This window comes from Peromyscus leucopus, chromosome 3, assembly GCF_004664715.2.
Source record: "Peromyscus leucopus breed LL Stock chromosome 3, UCI_PerLeu_2.1, whole genome shotgun sequence".
Lineage (NCBI taxonomy): Eukaryota > Metazoa > Chordata > Mammalia > Rodentia > Cricetidae > Peromyscus > Peromyscus leucopus.
This window is the reverse complement of record NC_051065.1, coordinates 62,766,635-62,779,791: the sequence shown is the minus strand read 5'-3', so window position 1 is coordinate 62,779,791 and position 13,157 is coordinate 62,766,635. Positions and strand designations below refer to the sequence as shown.

Below are 13,157 nucleotides of genomic sequence, written 5' to 3'. Positions count from 1 at the left end.
CAACCTACACACCTATTGGAAAGTGAATTTTCAGAAGAGTTCCAGTAACTGACCTAATAGGTTGTAAACTCCATTCAGGCATGTCTCCAGTGATGTATTCCTAGTACAGATCTGATGTGTGGTAAATAGTCTGCCTTGTACAGACATTACATTAGCATGTGCTGTGTATATAAGATGTGGATTTGTAGATATACAAAGTGTAAACATTCTATATGTATTTAATCAGGAGGTATTTGACAGCCAATAGGATAAAATTACTCTACTCTCCACTCTTTCCTTGGCCCAAGAACTTAACAAAAAGGGCCAGGGAAAATAGTTCAATTGGAAGAATGCAATAGAGGTGTTAATACCCAGAACCACATACAGGAGTGGTGGTGTTAGCCTGTATTCTAGTACTTTAACAAAACAAAAACAAATAAAAAAAGAAACTAATCAAACCAAGAGCTTGATCATTCTCAGGCTCGGTGTATTTCCAGTTTTCAATTCAATATACATTTCTGTCCCCTCCCCCCGCCCCCAATTACCTATAAATAACACACGCAGTTCGAGGCTTTGGCTCAAGAACGGACAAAAGAGCTTGCTTGCTCAGTAAAGGTACTAATTTTCTTTCTAGTACACGTCCGCTGTGCTGCCCAGGGTAATCTCCGGGGCTCAAGCGACTATGTTGGGACCATTGGCGCAAGAACAGCCCAAATCACTAAATTTTCATCCTAGGTTTTTGGTTTGTTTTTTGAGACACAATCTCACGATATAGCCCAGACTAATCTCGAACTCTCGATGATCCTCCTGGCTACAGCCTCCTCAGTGCTGACAGACATCACAGGTGTGCACCACCTAGGCTGGAAGATTTACTTTAATAGTTAAAAACAAAAACAACAGCTAAAAACAAGTAGGTGCCGGGAATGGTGGTGCTCAGCTTTAATCCCAGCACTCGGGAGGCAGAGGCAGGCGGAGTTTGGGGCCAGGCTGTCTAAAGAGCGAGTTCCTGGACAGCCGGGGCTTCATATGGAGACCGTACTGGAAAACAACCAAAATCGAACTTAAAAATCAAGTACATGTTGTTAATTTTGCCTAATAAAGATAGGTCGAGAATAATAACATAAAAGAAAACGTAAGGACTAACAGACTCCAGGTCTCCAAGGAGACCGTAGAGAAAGAGGAGACGCATAACACTGCGGTCACCGAGAGGGCAGCGCGGCTTTACTGCGCATGCTCTCCCCATCCCACCCCACCCCCGCGCCCGCACATCGCGCATGCGCGCACGGGGCCCGCTGGTCTGACGGGCTGTTCCTAAATGGCATTGCTGGCGGGAAAGTTGAGCCTGAGGAGCTGACGGGGCAATGTGCAGCGACTTTCGCAAGGCCGAATCCGGGACGGAGGTGAGTGCTGCGGGGCGGTGGGAGAGCCGCGCATCACTAGGGGAGGTCGCCTGGCGCCCGGCGCCCAGGGCCACCGTGGGGATGGCGCCGCACCCTCCAGGGAGCCTGCAGGAGCTGGGGAAACGGAGGGCCGCCAGCCGAGGCGTCTACAGACGCTTTCCGGAATAGGTGATTTTTAAGTAGCTTGCTTCACCCCTTTCATCTGCTTGTGGCATCCGGCTCTCGCTATCCCGGAATACATTTGTAGTCTGTCTCTGCAGAGCCACGCAGGCCGTTTCATTCAGGAATGGAACCATTAACTATGTGGGTTAATGGCTCAAGGACTGTGCCAGCTAAGAAGAGTAAAAAAACAACAAACAGTGGACAGGTGTGGTGGTGGTGGTGCACAGCTGCAATCCCAGCACTGAAGAAGCAGAGGCAAGCAGATCTCCATGAGTTCAAAGTTAGCCTGGTTTACATAGACAGTTCCAGGCCAGCCCGGGGGCTACATAGTGAGGCCCTTAAACAAACAAACAAACAAACAATAATAATAATGGAAGCTGCCTTAAAATACACAGTAGATGGTAAAAGCGTGCCATCCAAAAGAGGGTCTATAAAGCAAATTATAGGCGGAGATACTTAAATGTTTTCATTCTGACCTTGAACTTGCTGTGCAACTGAGGACAACCTTAAACTTCTTTTCTTTATTTATATAAATTATATATATGCATGTATGTCTATGGATTGGTATGTGCCCTTGAGTGCAGATGCATTTGGAGGCCAGAGGCCGCCAGAAGAAGGTGTCAGATCCTCAGGAGATGGAGTTACTAGCAATTGAGTCACATGAGCCGAACTCCTGTTCTCTGTAAGACCAGTACCCATTCTTAACTGCTGAGCCATCTCTCTAGTCCCTAACCTTCAACTTCTGATCCTCCTACCTCCCAAATGCAGGGGTTGCAGGTGTGTGCCACCATGCCAAGGATGGAACCCAGGATTCCCTGAATAGCAGGCAAGGGCTCTACCACCAGAGCCACAATTTCCAGCCCCTGAACTGGCATTTTAAGGACCATCTGATGTGGTTTGTTGAGGATGAGGAGGATGGGGAGGTGACAGTCTAAGCAGAGGAAGCAGCTCAGGTATGGTGTGAATTTAGAGAGGGTAACATTTAAGGCAGGGGTTCTTAACCTGTGGGTCTTGACCCCTTTGACAAACCTCTATCTCCAAAATTTACATTATGATTCATAACAGTAGCAAATTTACAGTTATGAAGTAGCTAGGAAAATGACATTATGGTTGGGGGTCACCACAACATGAGGAACAGCATTAGGAAGGCTGAGAACCGCTGATTTAGGGAACTGCCAGTGGTTCTCTAGAGTTGGAACATAGAGAATGCTGGGAAGTGAGCTCTAAGAAATAGGTGGAGCATGTGTTTCCCAGTGTGTGGGGGGCGGGGCGGGGGGGGGGGGGCGCCACAGACACCGGACAGGACACCGCCAACGACACTGTTTCCCACTTCCCTCCCAGCTCCCCCTCCAGGCATTTCTGTAAATACAATGAAGATGGCACCTGCATAGGAAACACTATAAATATTGATAGCAATTGTTGGTTTTCATGGGGGGGGGGGGAAGCTGCAGGGTGGCCCCTTTGCCAGAGACAAATATTAAGTACAAATAGCATTTACTTAAAAATAATTAGCTTTGTGTAATCACAGACATAAACTTTTAACTTTTAAAATTGTATTTATTTGAATGTTTTGCCTCGTGCATATGTGTCTACCTCCTATGTGCCTGGGCCCACAGAACCCAGAAGGATCATCGGATTCCTTGGAAATGAGTTAGAGGAAGTTCTGTGTTGCCAATTAGATAGTAAGACTTGAGCCTGGGCCCTCTACAAAAGCAACAAATACTCTTTTTTTTTTAAAAAAAAATTACATTTATTTATTTATTTATTTTACATCCCTTGTCTTCTCCCAGTCCTTACCCCTCCCTGCCCCCATGCATTCCTCCTCTGTTTCTGTTCAGAAAGGGGCAGGCCTCCCATGGGTATCAACAAAACATGGCATATCAAACTGTGGTAAGACTAAGCACTTCCTCATGTATAAAGGCTGGACAAGGCAAACCAGTTGAGGAACAGGGTACCAAAAGCCAGCCAAAGCATTAGGGACAGCCTCTGCTTCCACTGTTAGGAGTCCCACAAGTAGACCAAGCTACACAACTGTCACATATATGTAGAGGGTTTAAGTTGGTCTTGTGCAGGCTCCTTGGTTGTTAGTTCAGACTCTGTGAGCTCCTATGAGCCCATGTTAGTTGTTTCTGTAGGTTTTCTTGTGATGTCCTTGACCCCTCTGGCTCGTACAGTTCTTCCTCCCTCTCTTCAGTAGGATTTCCTGAGCTCAGCCTAATGTTTGGCTGTGATCTCTGCATTTGTTTCCATCAGTTACTGGATGAAGGCTCTCTGGTGACAATTAGGGTAGTCACCAATCTGGTAGTCACAGGAGATGACCAGTTCAGGCTATTTAGCCACTTTGCTAGGAGTCTTAGCTGGGGTCATAAAATGGCCAATTCAGGCTATGTATTCACTAAAAGTCTTAGCTGGGGTCATCCTTGTAGATTCCCAGGAGTTTCCCTTACACCAGGTTTCTATTTCTCTCTCTCCAACCACCCCCCAACCCAATCCCTCATGTTCCTATCCCCACCTGCCCCCAATCTACCATGAGATCTCCTATTTCCCCTTCCCAGGGAGATCCATTCATCTACCCTTGGGCCCTCCTTGTTACCTGGCCTCTCTGTATCTGGATTATAGCATGGATATCCTTTATTTTACAGCTAATATCCACTTATGAGTGAGTACATATCATATTTGTCTTTCTGGGTCTGAGTTAGCTCATTTAGGATGATTTTTTTCTACTTCCATCCATTTGCAAATTTCCTTATGTCATTTTTTTTTTTTTACAGCTGAGTAATAAATACTCTGTTGTGTAAATGTATTACATTTTCTTCATCCATTTTTCAGTTGAGGGACATCTAGATTGTTTACAGGTTCTAGCTATTATGAATAAAGCTGCTATGAACATAGTTGAGCAAGTATCCTTGTGGTATGATTGAGCATCCTTTGGGTATATGCCCAAGAATGGTCTTGAGGTAGATTGATTCCCAATTTTCTGAGAAACTGCCATATTGATTTTCTAAGTGGCTATACAGGTTTGCACTCCCACCAGCAATGGAAGAGTGCTCCCCTTACTCCACATCCTCTCCAACATAAGCTGTCATCAGTGTTTTTTATCTTAGCCATTCTGACAGATGTAAGATGGAATCTCAGAGTCATTTTGATTTGCTTTTCCCTGGCGGCTAAGGATGTTGAACATTTCTTTTTAAGAGGTTCTCGGCCATTTGAGATTCTTCTGTTGAAAATTCTGTTTAGATCTGCACCCCATTTTTTTTTTATTAGATTATTTGGTTTTTCGATGTCTAGATCCTTGAATTTTTTATGTATTTTAGAAATCAGCCCTCTGTTGGATGTGGGTTTGGTGAAATCTTTTCCCATTCTGTGGGCTGCCATTTTGTCCTATTGACAGTGTTCTTTGCCTTACAGAAGCTTTAAAGATTCATGAGGTCCCATTTATTAATTATCGATCTTAGTGTCAGTGCTAACTGTTCTATCAAGGAATTCTTCTCCTGTGCCAGCAATCAAGGCTGTTTCCCACATTCTTTTCTATCAGGTTCAGTGTAGCTGGATTTATGTTCAGTTCTCTGATCCACTTGGACTTGAGTTTTGTGCAGGGTGATAGATATGGATCTGTTTGCATTCTTCTACATGCTGACATTCAGTTATGCCAGCACCATTTGTTGAAGATGCTTTCTTTTTTCCATTATATAATTTTGGCTTCTTTGTCAAAAATTGGCTATCCATAGGTGTGTGGATTTATGTCTGGGTCTTTGATTCAATTCCATTGATCCACCTGTCTGTTTTTATGCCAATACCATGCTGTTTTTATTACTAAAGCTCTGTAGTAGAGCTTGAAATCAGGGATGGTGATACTTCCAGAAGTTCTTTTATTGTACAAGATTGTTTTAGCTATTCTGAGTTTTTTGTTTGCTTGTTTTTTCATATGAAATTGAGGATTGGTCTTTCAGGGTCTGTAAAGAATTGTGTTGGAATTTTGATGAGGATTGCATTGAATCTGTAGATTGATTTTGGTAGAATGGCCATTTTTACTATGTTAATCCTACTGATCCATGAGCATGAGAGAGAGGTCTTCCCATCTTCTGATACCTTCTTCAATTTCTTTCTGAAAAGACTTGAAGTTCTTGTCATACAGGCCTTTCACTTGCTTGGCTAGAGTTACCCCCAAGGTATTTTATATCATTTTTGGCTATTGTGAAGGGTGTTGTTTCCATGATTTCTTTCTCAGCCCATATATCATTTGTATATAGGAGGGCTCCTGATTTTTTTTTTTTTTAGTTAATCTCATATCTTGCCACTTTACTGAAGGTGTTTATCAGCTGTAGGAGTTCCCTGGTATAATTTTTGGAGTTACTTATGTATACTGTCATTTCATCTGCAAATAGCAAAAGTTTGACTTCTCCCTTTCCAATTTATATCCCCTTGATCTCCTTTTGTTGTCTTATTGCTCTAGCTAGAACCTCGAGTGCTATATTGAATAGATATGGAGAGAGTGGACAGCCTTGTCTTATTCCTGATTTTAGTGGAATCGCTTTGAGTTTCTCTCCATTTAGTTTGATGTTGGCTGTCAGCTTGTTATATATTGTTTTTATTATATTTAGTTATGTTTCTTGTATCCCTGATCTCTCCAAGACTTTTATCATGAAGAGGTGTTGGATTTTGTCAAGGGCTTTTTCAGACTCTAGTAAGATGATCATGTGTTTTTTCTCATTGAGTTTGCAACAACTACGCTTGCTTAACCACTGAGCCATCGCTCCAGCCCCTGAAATATACTTTTTTCTTTGTTTTGTTTTGTTACAAGACAGGGTTTCTTTGTGTAGCCTTGGCTGTCTTAGAACTCACTCTGTAGACCAGGCTGGCCTCTTATTCAAAGATCCGCCTGCGTCTGCTTCCCTAGGATCAAAGGCATGCACCACCACCACCTGCTAAAATACACTTTTTTAAAATAAAGAGAAAAGAATTCCATCATGCTACTTCTGTGGCCATTTCCTTTTGCACTTCTTCTTTTTTGTTGTTGTTTTATTGAGGCAGGGTCTCATATAGTCCAGGCAGGCCTTGAACTATAGAGATAAGATGTCTTTGAACTCAGGATGCCTCTGCCTCCTGAGTACTGGGATTACAGGCATGTACCACCATGGTTGGTTTCTGAATTTTTTTCTACTGGTTTCTGCCAGAATCCTAACTTAAAATAAGATGAAAACAAAACCAAGATGTTACCCTGCGATACCCCCACCTCTAGTCCCATTTCTTTTCTTTTTTTTTTTTGTTTGTTTGTTTGTTTGTTTGTTTGTTTTTTCAAGACAGGGTTTCTCTGAGTAGTTTTGGTGCCTGTCCTGGAACTCACTCTGTAGACCAGGCTGGCCTTGAACTCACAGAGATCCGCCTGCCTCTGCCTCCCGAGTGCTGGGGTTAAAGGTGTGTGCCACCACCGCCCAATTCTAGTCGCATTTCTTTGCTTGTTACAGAGTGGTCTGTGCCCTGAGCCTCTGCTTCTTTAGCTCCCAGTCACTGAATTCTGCCTTCAGCATCATCCTCAAGTTAGTATACTGTTGAATGCAGTAGAGTATTCCCTGCTCTTAAAATGCCAGTTAGGAGACCTCTATCCAGGCCAGTGCTGCATGCCTGAAACCCCAGCATGGGAGGCTAGCCTATACTACATATGGAGCTCCAGAACACCTAGGATGTATCATGTAGAGTGGGGGGCATATGCAAATGAACTTTTCTTCCTTAGGAAAAGTTAGAAGATCAGGCTAGTTTATCTCAGTTGTCAGCTTGATGGGCTTTAGGACCACCACGAAAGCAAATCCCTGGTCATGTCTACAAGGGATTTTCAAGATTGGGTTAATTGAGGTGGGAAGACCCATCCTAAATACGGGCTCTACCTATTGCATGGGATAGGGTCCCATACTGAGTAAAAGGAGAAAGTGAGCCGAGCACAAGTATTCATCACTGCTTCCTGACTGTAGATGCCATATGATCAGCCACTCTGCCTCTCTGCCATGATGGTCTGTGTCTCCTGGAGCTGCAAGACAAAATAAACCCTCCCTCTCTTCCTCCCTCCCTCCCTCCCTTCCTTATGCTGCTTTTTGTCAGGTGTTCTTGTCTCAGCAATGAGACAAGTAACTAATACAGAGAAGATGAGAGAATGTGTCAGAACTTCATCTCCAATGAAAGTGGTCAGCATTCTGCCATCAAAAATTCCACAAAGCTGCTGCTGTGACTCACTCAATTGGTAGAGTGCTAGCCTAGTATGCTCAAGGCTCTGGGTTTGATCTCCAGCACCACATAAAACCAGGCAAGAGTTCTAGGCTATCCTGTTACAGAGTGAGTTTGAGTTCAGCGTGGGCTACATGAGACCCTGTCTCAAAAAAGGAGGGCAGAGGCTGGCAAGATCCTTATTAGGTAAAGGGCTTGCCATGAAGCCTTACAACCCAACTTTGAGCCCCAGGACCCACGTGGTAAAAGAGTAGGTCTGATTTCTGCAGGCTGTTCTCTGACCTCAACACATGCGCCATGACATAACCTGCACGTGCATCCATGCGCACACTTAGTCAATGTAATTTAAAAAAAAAATGTTCGGGTTCCTTTTGTTACTGGTTGCCCACCAGAGATGAACACTCAGACAGTATAACCAGTTGAAAGTCTTTATTCAAGCTGACTGGGACCACACCCAAGTGTTTGGAGGTGACACCTAGGAGTGTTCAGAATGTTTTGTTTTTTTTTTTAAGGGCAGAGACTTCATCAAGGTATCTCTTAGTAGCTGCAGGGGGCTTCAAAGAGGAAGTAGTCTGAAGTGAGAAGTTTTAACAGAGGCCAGGACAGGCAGTTAACTAGCTGGTGGGAGGTGGGGGTGCATCCTGACCTTTGGTTCCTAGAATAGAGTTGGGTTGTTTTCCATGGGATTCTCCATCAAGGAGATCAGATTCTAGTTAAACCTGGAATGGCTTCAGGAAGAATACAGGGTAGAGGAACCTCTGCACTGTCTATCCTTGTCACACTGTCATGGCTCAGTGTGGGTCGGACAGCGCTGTCTAGTGTCTTGCTTTGCTGTGATAAACACTATGACAAAGTGACTGGGAAGGAAAGGATATGTTTGGCTTACACTTTGCAATTACTTCCCATGATTGAGGGAAGCCAAGGCAGGAACCAAAGCAGAGGCCATGGAGGAATAGGTTAGCACCCAAGTGGGCTGGGCCCTCCCCCATTAATCATTAATCAAGAAAATGCCCCCACAGACTTGCCTACAGGCCAATCCTAGAGATATTTTCTCTAGTGTTTTCCCAAATGACCCTAGATTGCGTCAAGTTGACAACCAGCACACCTAGCATGCCCAAGGCCTGTTTCCGTATTAGCAGTGGGGTTTTTAAAAGCTGATACCATACTTTCCCAGCTCTTTTCAGATCATGTAGACATTTCTTCCTAATTGAAATTTTGAAACATAGTCTGGTGTAACATACTAATAAATCTATGTGTTTGTGTGTACATGTGCATATTCCCCGCTGCATGCAGAGGCCAATTAATGAGGTTGACAGGCCTGCAAGCTACAGGGATCCTCTTGTCTCTACCCGCCCGCCACCCCCAAGTGTTACCTATGTAGACTGCTGTACTGTAGTCTGGAGATCTAAATCGAAGTCCTCATGCTTATACAGCACGCACTTTACCCACTGAGCCAGCTCTGAAGTACCCTTCCCAATTAAAACTTAATCATACACCTAATGAAATACTAATTTATTAAGTTGAAATTTTAGTCTCTATAAATTGCTTTTGAAAGTAATGTTTAAAGGAATATCTTAGTATTACTTGACTTTTATGCATTTGTCTTTCCTTTTCCTCTTATAGAACGATTGCTTTTTTTAAAAAAAAAGTAATTATAAAGCAGCATATAATATAAATTTATTCTGGGAATAAATTTATAACCCTGGGGTTTAACCATACCGTATTGGAGTAAGAGTTGTCTTTCTGTGTAATGTAGAGAAATGCTGTGTTCGAGAGCCAAGGCTGGGTCTATGCCCTGAAGGGCAATTGAATTTTGGAAGTGGCTGAGGAGTCTAATTTCACATGTGGAAAGAATTGGTCTTCTGATTTTATTACATTAAATTTTAAATTTTTGAGATGGAATTTTGCTGTATTGTCTAGGCAAGACTAGAAACTTGAGATTCCCCCAGCTTAAACCTCCCAAGTATCAGAAATTGTAGACATGGGCCACCATGCCTAGCTCTGGTCTTCTGTCTTATTTCTGTTCCTGTGATAAAACACCATGACCAAAAGCAACTTGGACAGGAAAGGGTTATTTCATCTTATAGCTTGCAGCCTATCAGCTAGGGAAGTCAGCAGGAAAAGCACAGGCCCTGGAGGAGTGCTGTTTACTGGCTTGCTCAATCTGCTTTCTTAGAATACCCAAGACCACCTTCCAGGGGTTGGAACAGTGGCCTGGGCCCTCCCACATCAATCACTGATTAAGAAAATGCCCCCCTTGCTGGGCGGTGGTAGAATACACCTTTAGTCCCGGCACTTGGGAGGCAGAGGCTGGCGGATCTCAGTGAGTTCGAGGTCTGCCGGGTCTACAAAGTGAGTTCTAGGACAGCCCCAATTGTTACTCAGAGAAACCCTGTCTTGAAAAACACAACAAAGCAAAACAAAAACAGAAAAAGAAAATGCTCCCCACAGGCTTGTCTACAGGCTAGTCTAGTGGTAACATTTTCTTAATTGAGGTTTCTTTTCCCTGATGATTCTAGTCTGTGTCAAGGTGACATAAAAACTAGCCAGCACATCATCTGATTTTAGGGAATATCTGTGATAAAGCCAAACTTCCACACTGATCCGATAAACATCAGAGCAACTGCTTCATACCCTTGCCCCCTGTCCTTCCCTCCCTTCCCTTTCTTTCCATGTTTATGTGGATGCAAGAGGCTGGCTTCAGGTCTTGTTTATCAGGAGCTGTTCACCTTGTTTTTTGAGACAAGGTCTGTCACTAGGACCTGGAACTTCCCAATTAAGATATGCTGGCTGTTCATCCAGTAACCAATGGAAGCAGATGCAGAGATCCACAGCCAAGTACTAGTCCGGGAGTCTAGTCAAAGAGAGGGAAGAGGGATTATTTGAGCAGGGTGGGGGGGTGGGTGGGGGGTGGGGTGGGTTGGGGGGTGTGTTCAAGATCATGATGGGGAAATCTCCAGACACAACTGAACCAAGCTCATAGGAACTCACGAACTTTAGACTGACAGCTGTGGAACCCGCATGGGACCAGACTAGGCCCTCTGCATACAGGAGACGGTTGTGTAGTTTGGTCTGTTTGAGGGACCCCTGGCAGTGGGATCAGGATTTATCCCTGGTACATGAGCTGACTTTCTGGAGCCCATTACCTATAATTGGAAGCCTTGCTCACCCTTGATGCAGGGGGGAGGGGCTTGGTCCTGCCTCAACTGAATATACCAGGCTTTGCTGAATCCCATGGGAGGCCTTACCTTTTTGGAGGAGGGGATGGGGGTTTGTCGGGGATGGGGGAGGCTGGGGGAGTGAGAGGAGGGATGAGGTGGGGGGTCTGTGATTGGTATGTTAAATGAATTTTTTTTAAAAAAGTATGCTGACTGGCCTCCCCAACATTGAAGTTAACAAGCACACCACCACTCCTGCCCAACTTTTTACAGGAGCTTGCTGAGGGTGGAAGAAATACAGCATGGGTAGTAGAGGAAGGTAATTACAAATGCCAGCTAAGGGCGTGTGACTTTTGCAGAAACATAGGTTGTAATTGGCATGAGTGTTTCTGTTGTAGTTTGTTAAGAACATGCTTGTGCATATATACACATGCATTAAATAATATTTGTCTTTTCTTTCCTCTCTTTCATTATCACATAATGTAACATCACTTGAGACAATGACAGTGGTTATCATGTTTATGTTATGAGGCACTAAAAGAGTAAAACATTCATCAGGGGACATTGTCACCTATTCTAAACTATATAATATGTTTGCAGTTATGCATGGGATATTTATGTCATGTTAGGCAGAATTATGACCTGGTTATTATTTTCATTTGGAAATTAAGCATGACATAGGAGATGTGATTTTGTGTCACAGTCACTTTGACAAAGTATGGACTATGATGGCTAATCTTGGTTGTCATCTAGACTATATCTGGAATCAACTAAAACTCAAGCAGGAGGGCACACCTGTGGGAAATTTTTCTTAATTGAATCTTTTGAGGTGGGAAGACTCACCCTAAATCTGGGCCATGCTTTCTACTGGCAGCCCACATAAAAGGACATGAAAGAAGGACACTTCTTGCATTTTGCCTGTTTGCCCTCATTCTCACTGGCAAGTTCATCTCTCCTGCTGCTGAGGCATTTCTTCACTAGGATTAGAACCTACTTCTTTGGGATTCTGACATATACTGAAGACCAGCTGAGACATCCAACCTCACGGACTGAACCACCACCAGACTCTTGGCCTTTCTGTCAGGGACAGTCATTGTTGACCAGCCAGACCACAGCCTATAAGCTAAGTGAGCATCTGCACAGTGAGTGCTGTCCCTGTTACAGAATGTGTTTGCTGCAAGAATGGCGCCATTGCTAGAAAAGTTCAGTGTTTGTTTCAGCTGTGAAGATGACTGAAAAAAGGAGAAAGCAGGATTGATTTGACCTCTCATCTAATAGGTCCAAACACTCAGCCTAGTGTCTGTGCTTAGAGCTCATTAGACCTCGGTCGTGACTCCAAGGTTGTATGGCACAGGAGAAAATTCTAGGTTTTAGAAACCAAAGAGATTTTGATTAAATCTTAGTTCTGGAATTCATAAGTTTTCTCATATGAAAAAGGGAATAACAATAAATGAGATTGCTGTGGCAATTAAAGGATACATACACATGCACTTTGATAGCACAGTAAACACAAATAGTAGCTGTTATTATGGTATTGAAGCCTAGCAGATACTGATCTTCAGCCTGGTGACAAGTGTCTTTACCCATGGAACCATCTCGCTAGTCCCGAAGGTTAGGGTTTTTTGTTTTGTTTTTAATTTTTGTTTGTTTGTGTGTATGTATGTGTGTGCCACATGTGTACCAGAGCCCATGGTGGCCAGGATTGTCAAATATTTGCTGATTCCTAATAAGTCAAAAACTGGATTTGACTCCATTTCCCTCATTGACATTTAATCTGCTTCCTGTTAACCTATTAGCTACTGCTGTCATGAAGCAACACCATTCCAGAGGAGTATGACAGTCCAACCTTCTCTACCCTAGTAGCCACCAGGCTGATCTGTTTGAAATGACCACAATAAGCTCACACTTGAATTGCAATTATTCTGTCCCTGACAAAGGAAATACTTTTTGATTTGCTCACTAATGGAGGAGAAATCTGAAGTTTGGGGAAGTGGCCTAGCATTCTGGTTCTGCAGTCTCAAGTGTCTGTCTTTAACTGCAGAAGACTGTTTCTTGCTGCATAGTTTCCAACCTTTTGTTTTTTGTCTATCCAAACATGTGTATTAGTGACTTTTCTTGTTGTTGTAACCACTGATAAGCAACTTAAGAAAGAGTTTATTTCAGCTTACAGTTTGAGGGTACAGTCTATCATGGAGAGAAAGGCATGGCAGCAGGCATTTACACTGTGGCAGGAGTGTGCAGC

The 13,157-nt window shown here is 43.5% G+C and overlaps 1 protein-coding gene across 1 annotated transcript in view; it reads left to right on the top strand.

The window, feature by feature from the left end:
- The first annotated feature begins 1,251 nt into the window (after positions 1 to 1,251).
- Xrcc2 (X-ray repair cross complementing 2) overlaps positions 1,252 to 13,157 on the top strand; it is a 29,083-nt gene continuing 17,177 nt past the window's right edge. The window contains exon 1 of the mRNA XM_028879482.2: positions 1,252 to 1,379. Coding sequence (XP_028735315.1) covers positions 1,341 to 1,379 — 39 coding nt within the window. The 5' untranslated portion in view covers positions 1,252 to 1,340. The remainder of the gene's footprint in view (positions 1,380 to 13,157) is intronic.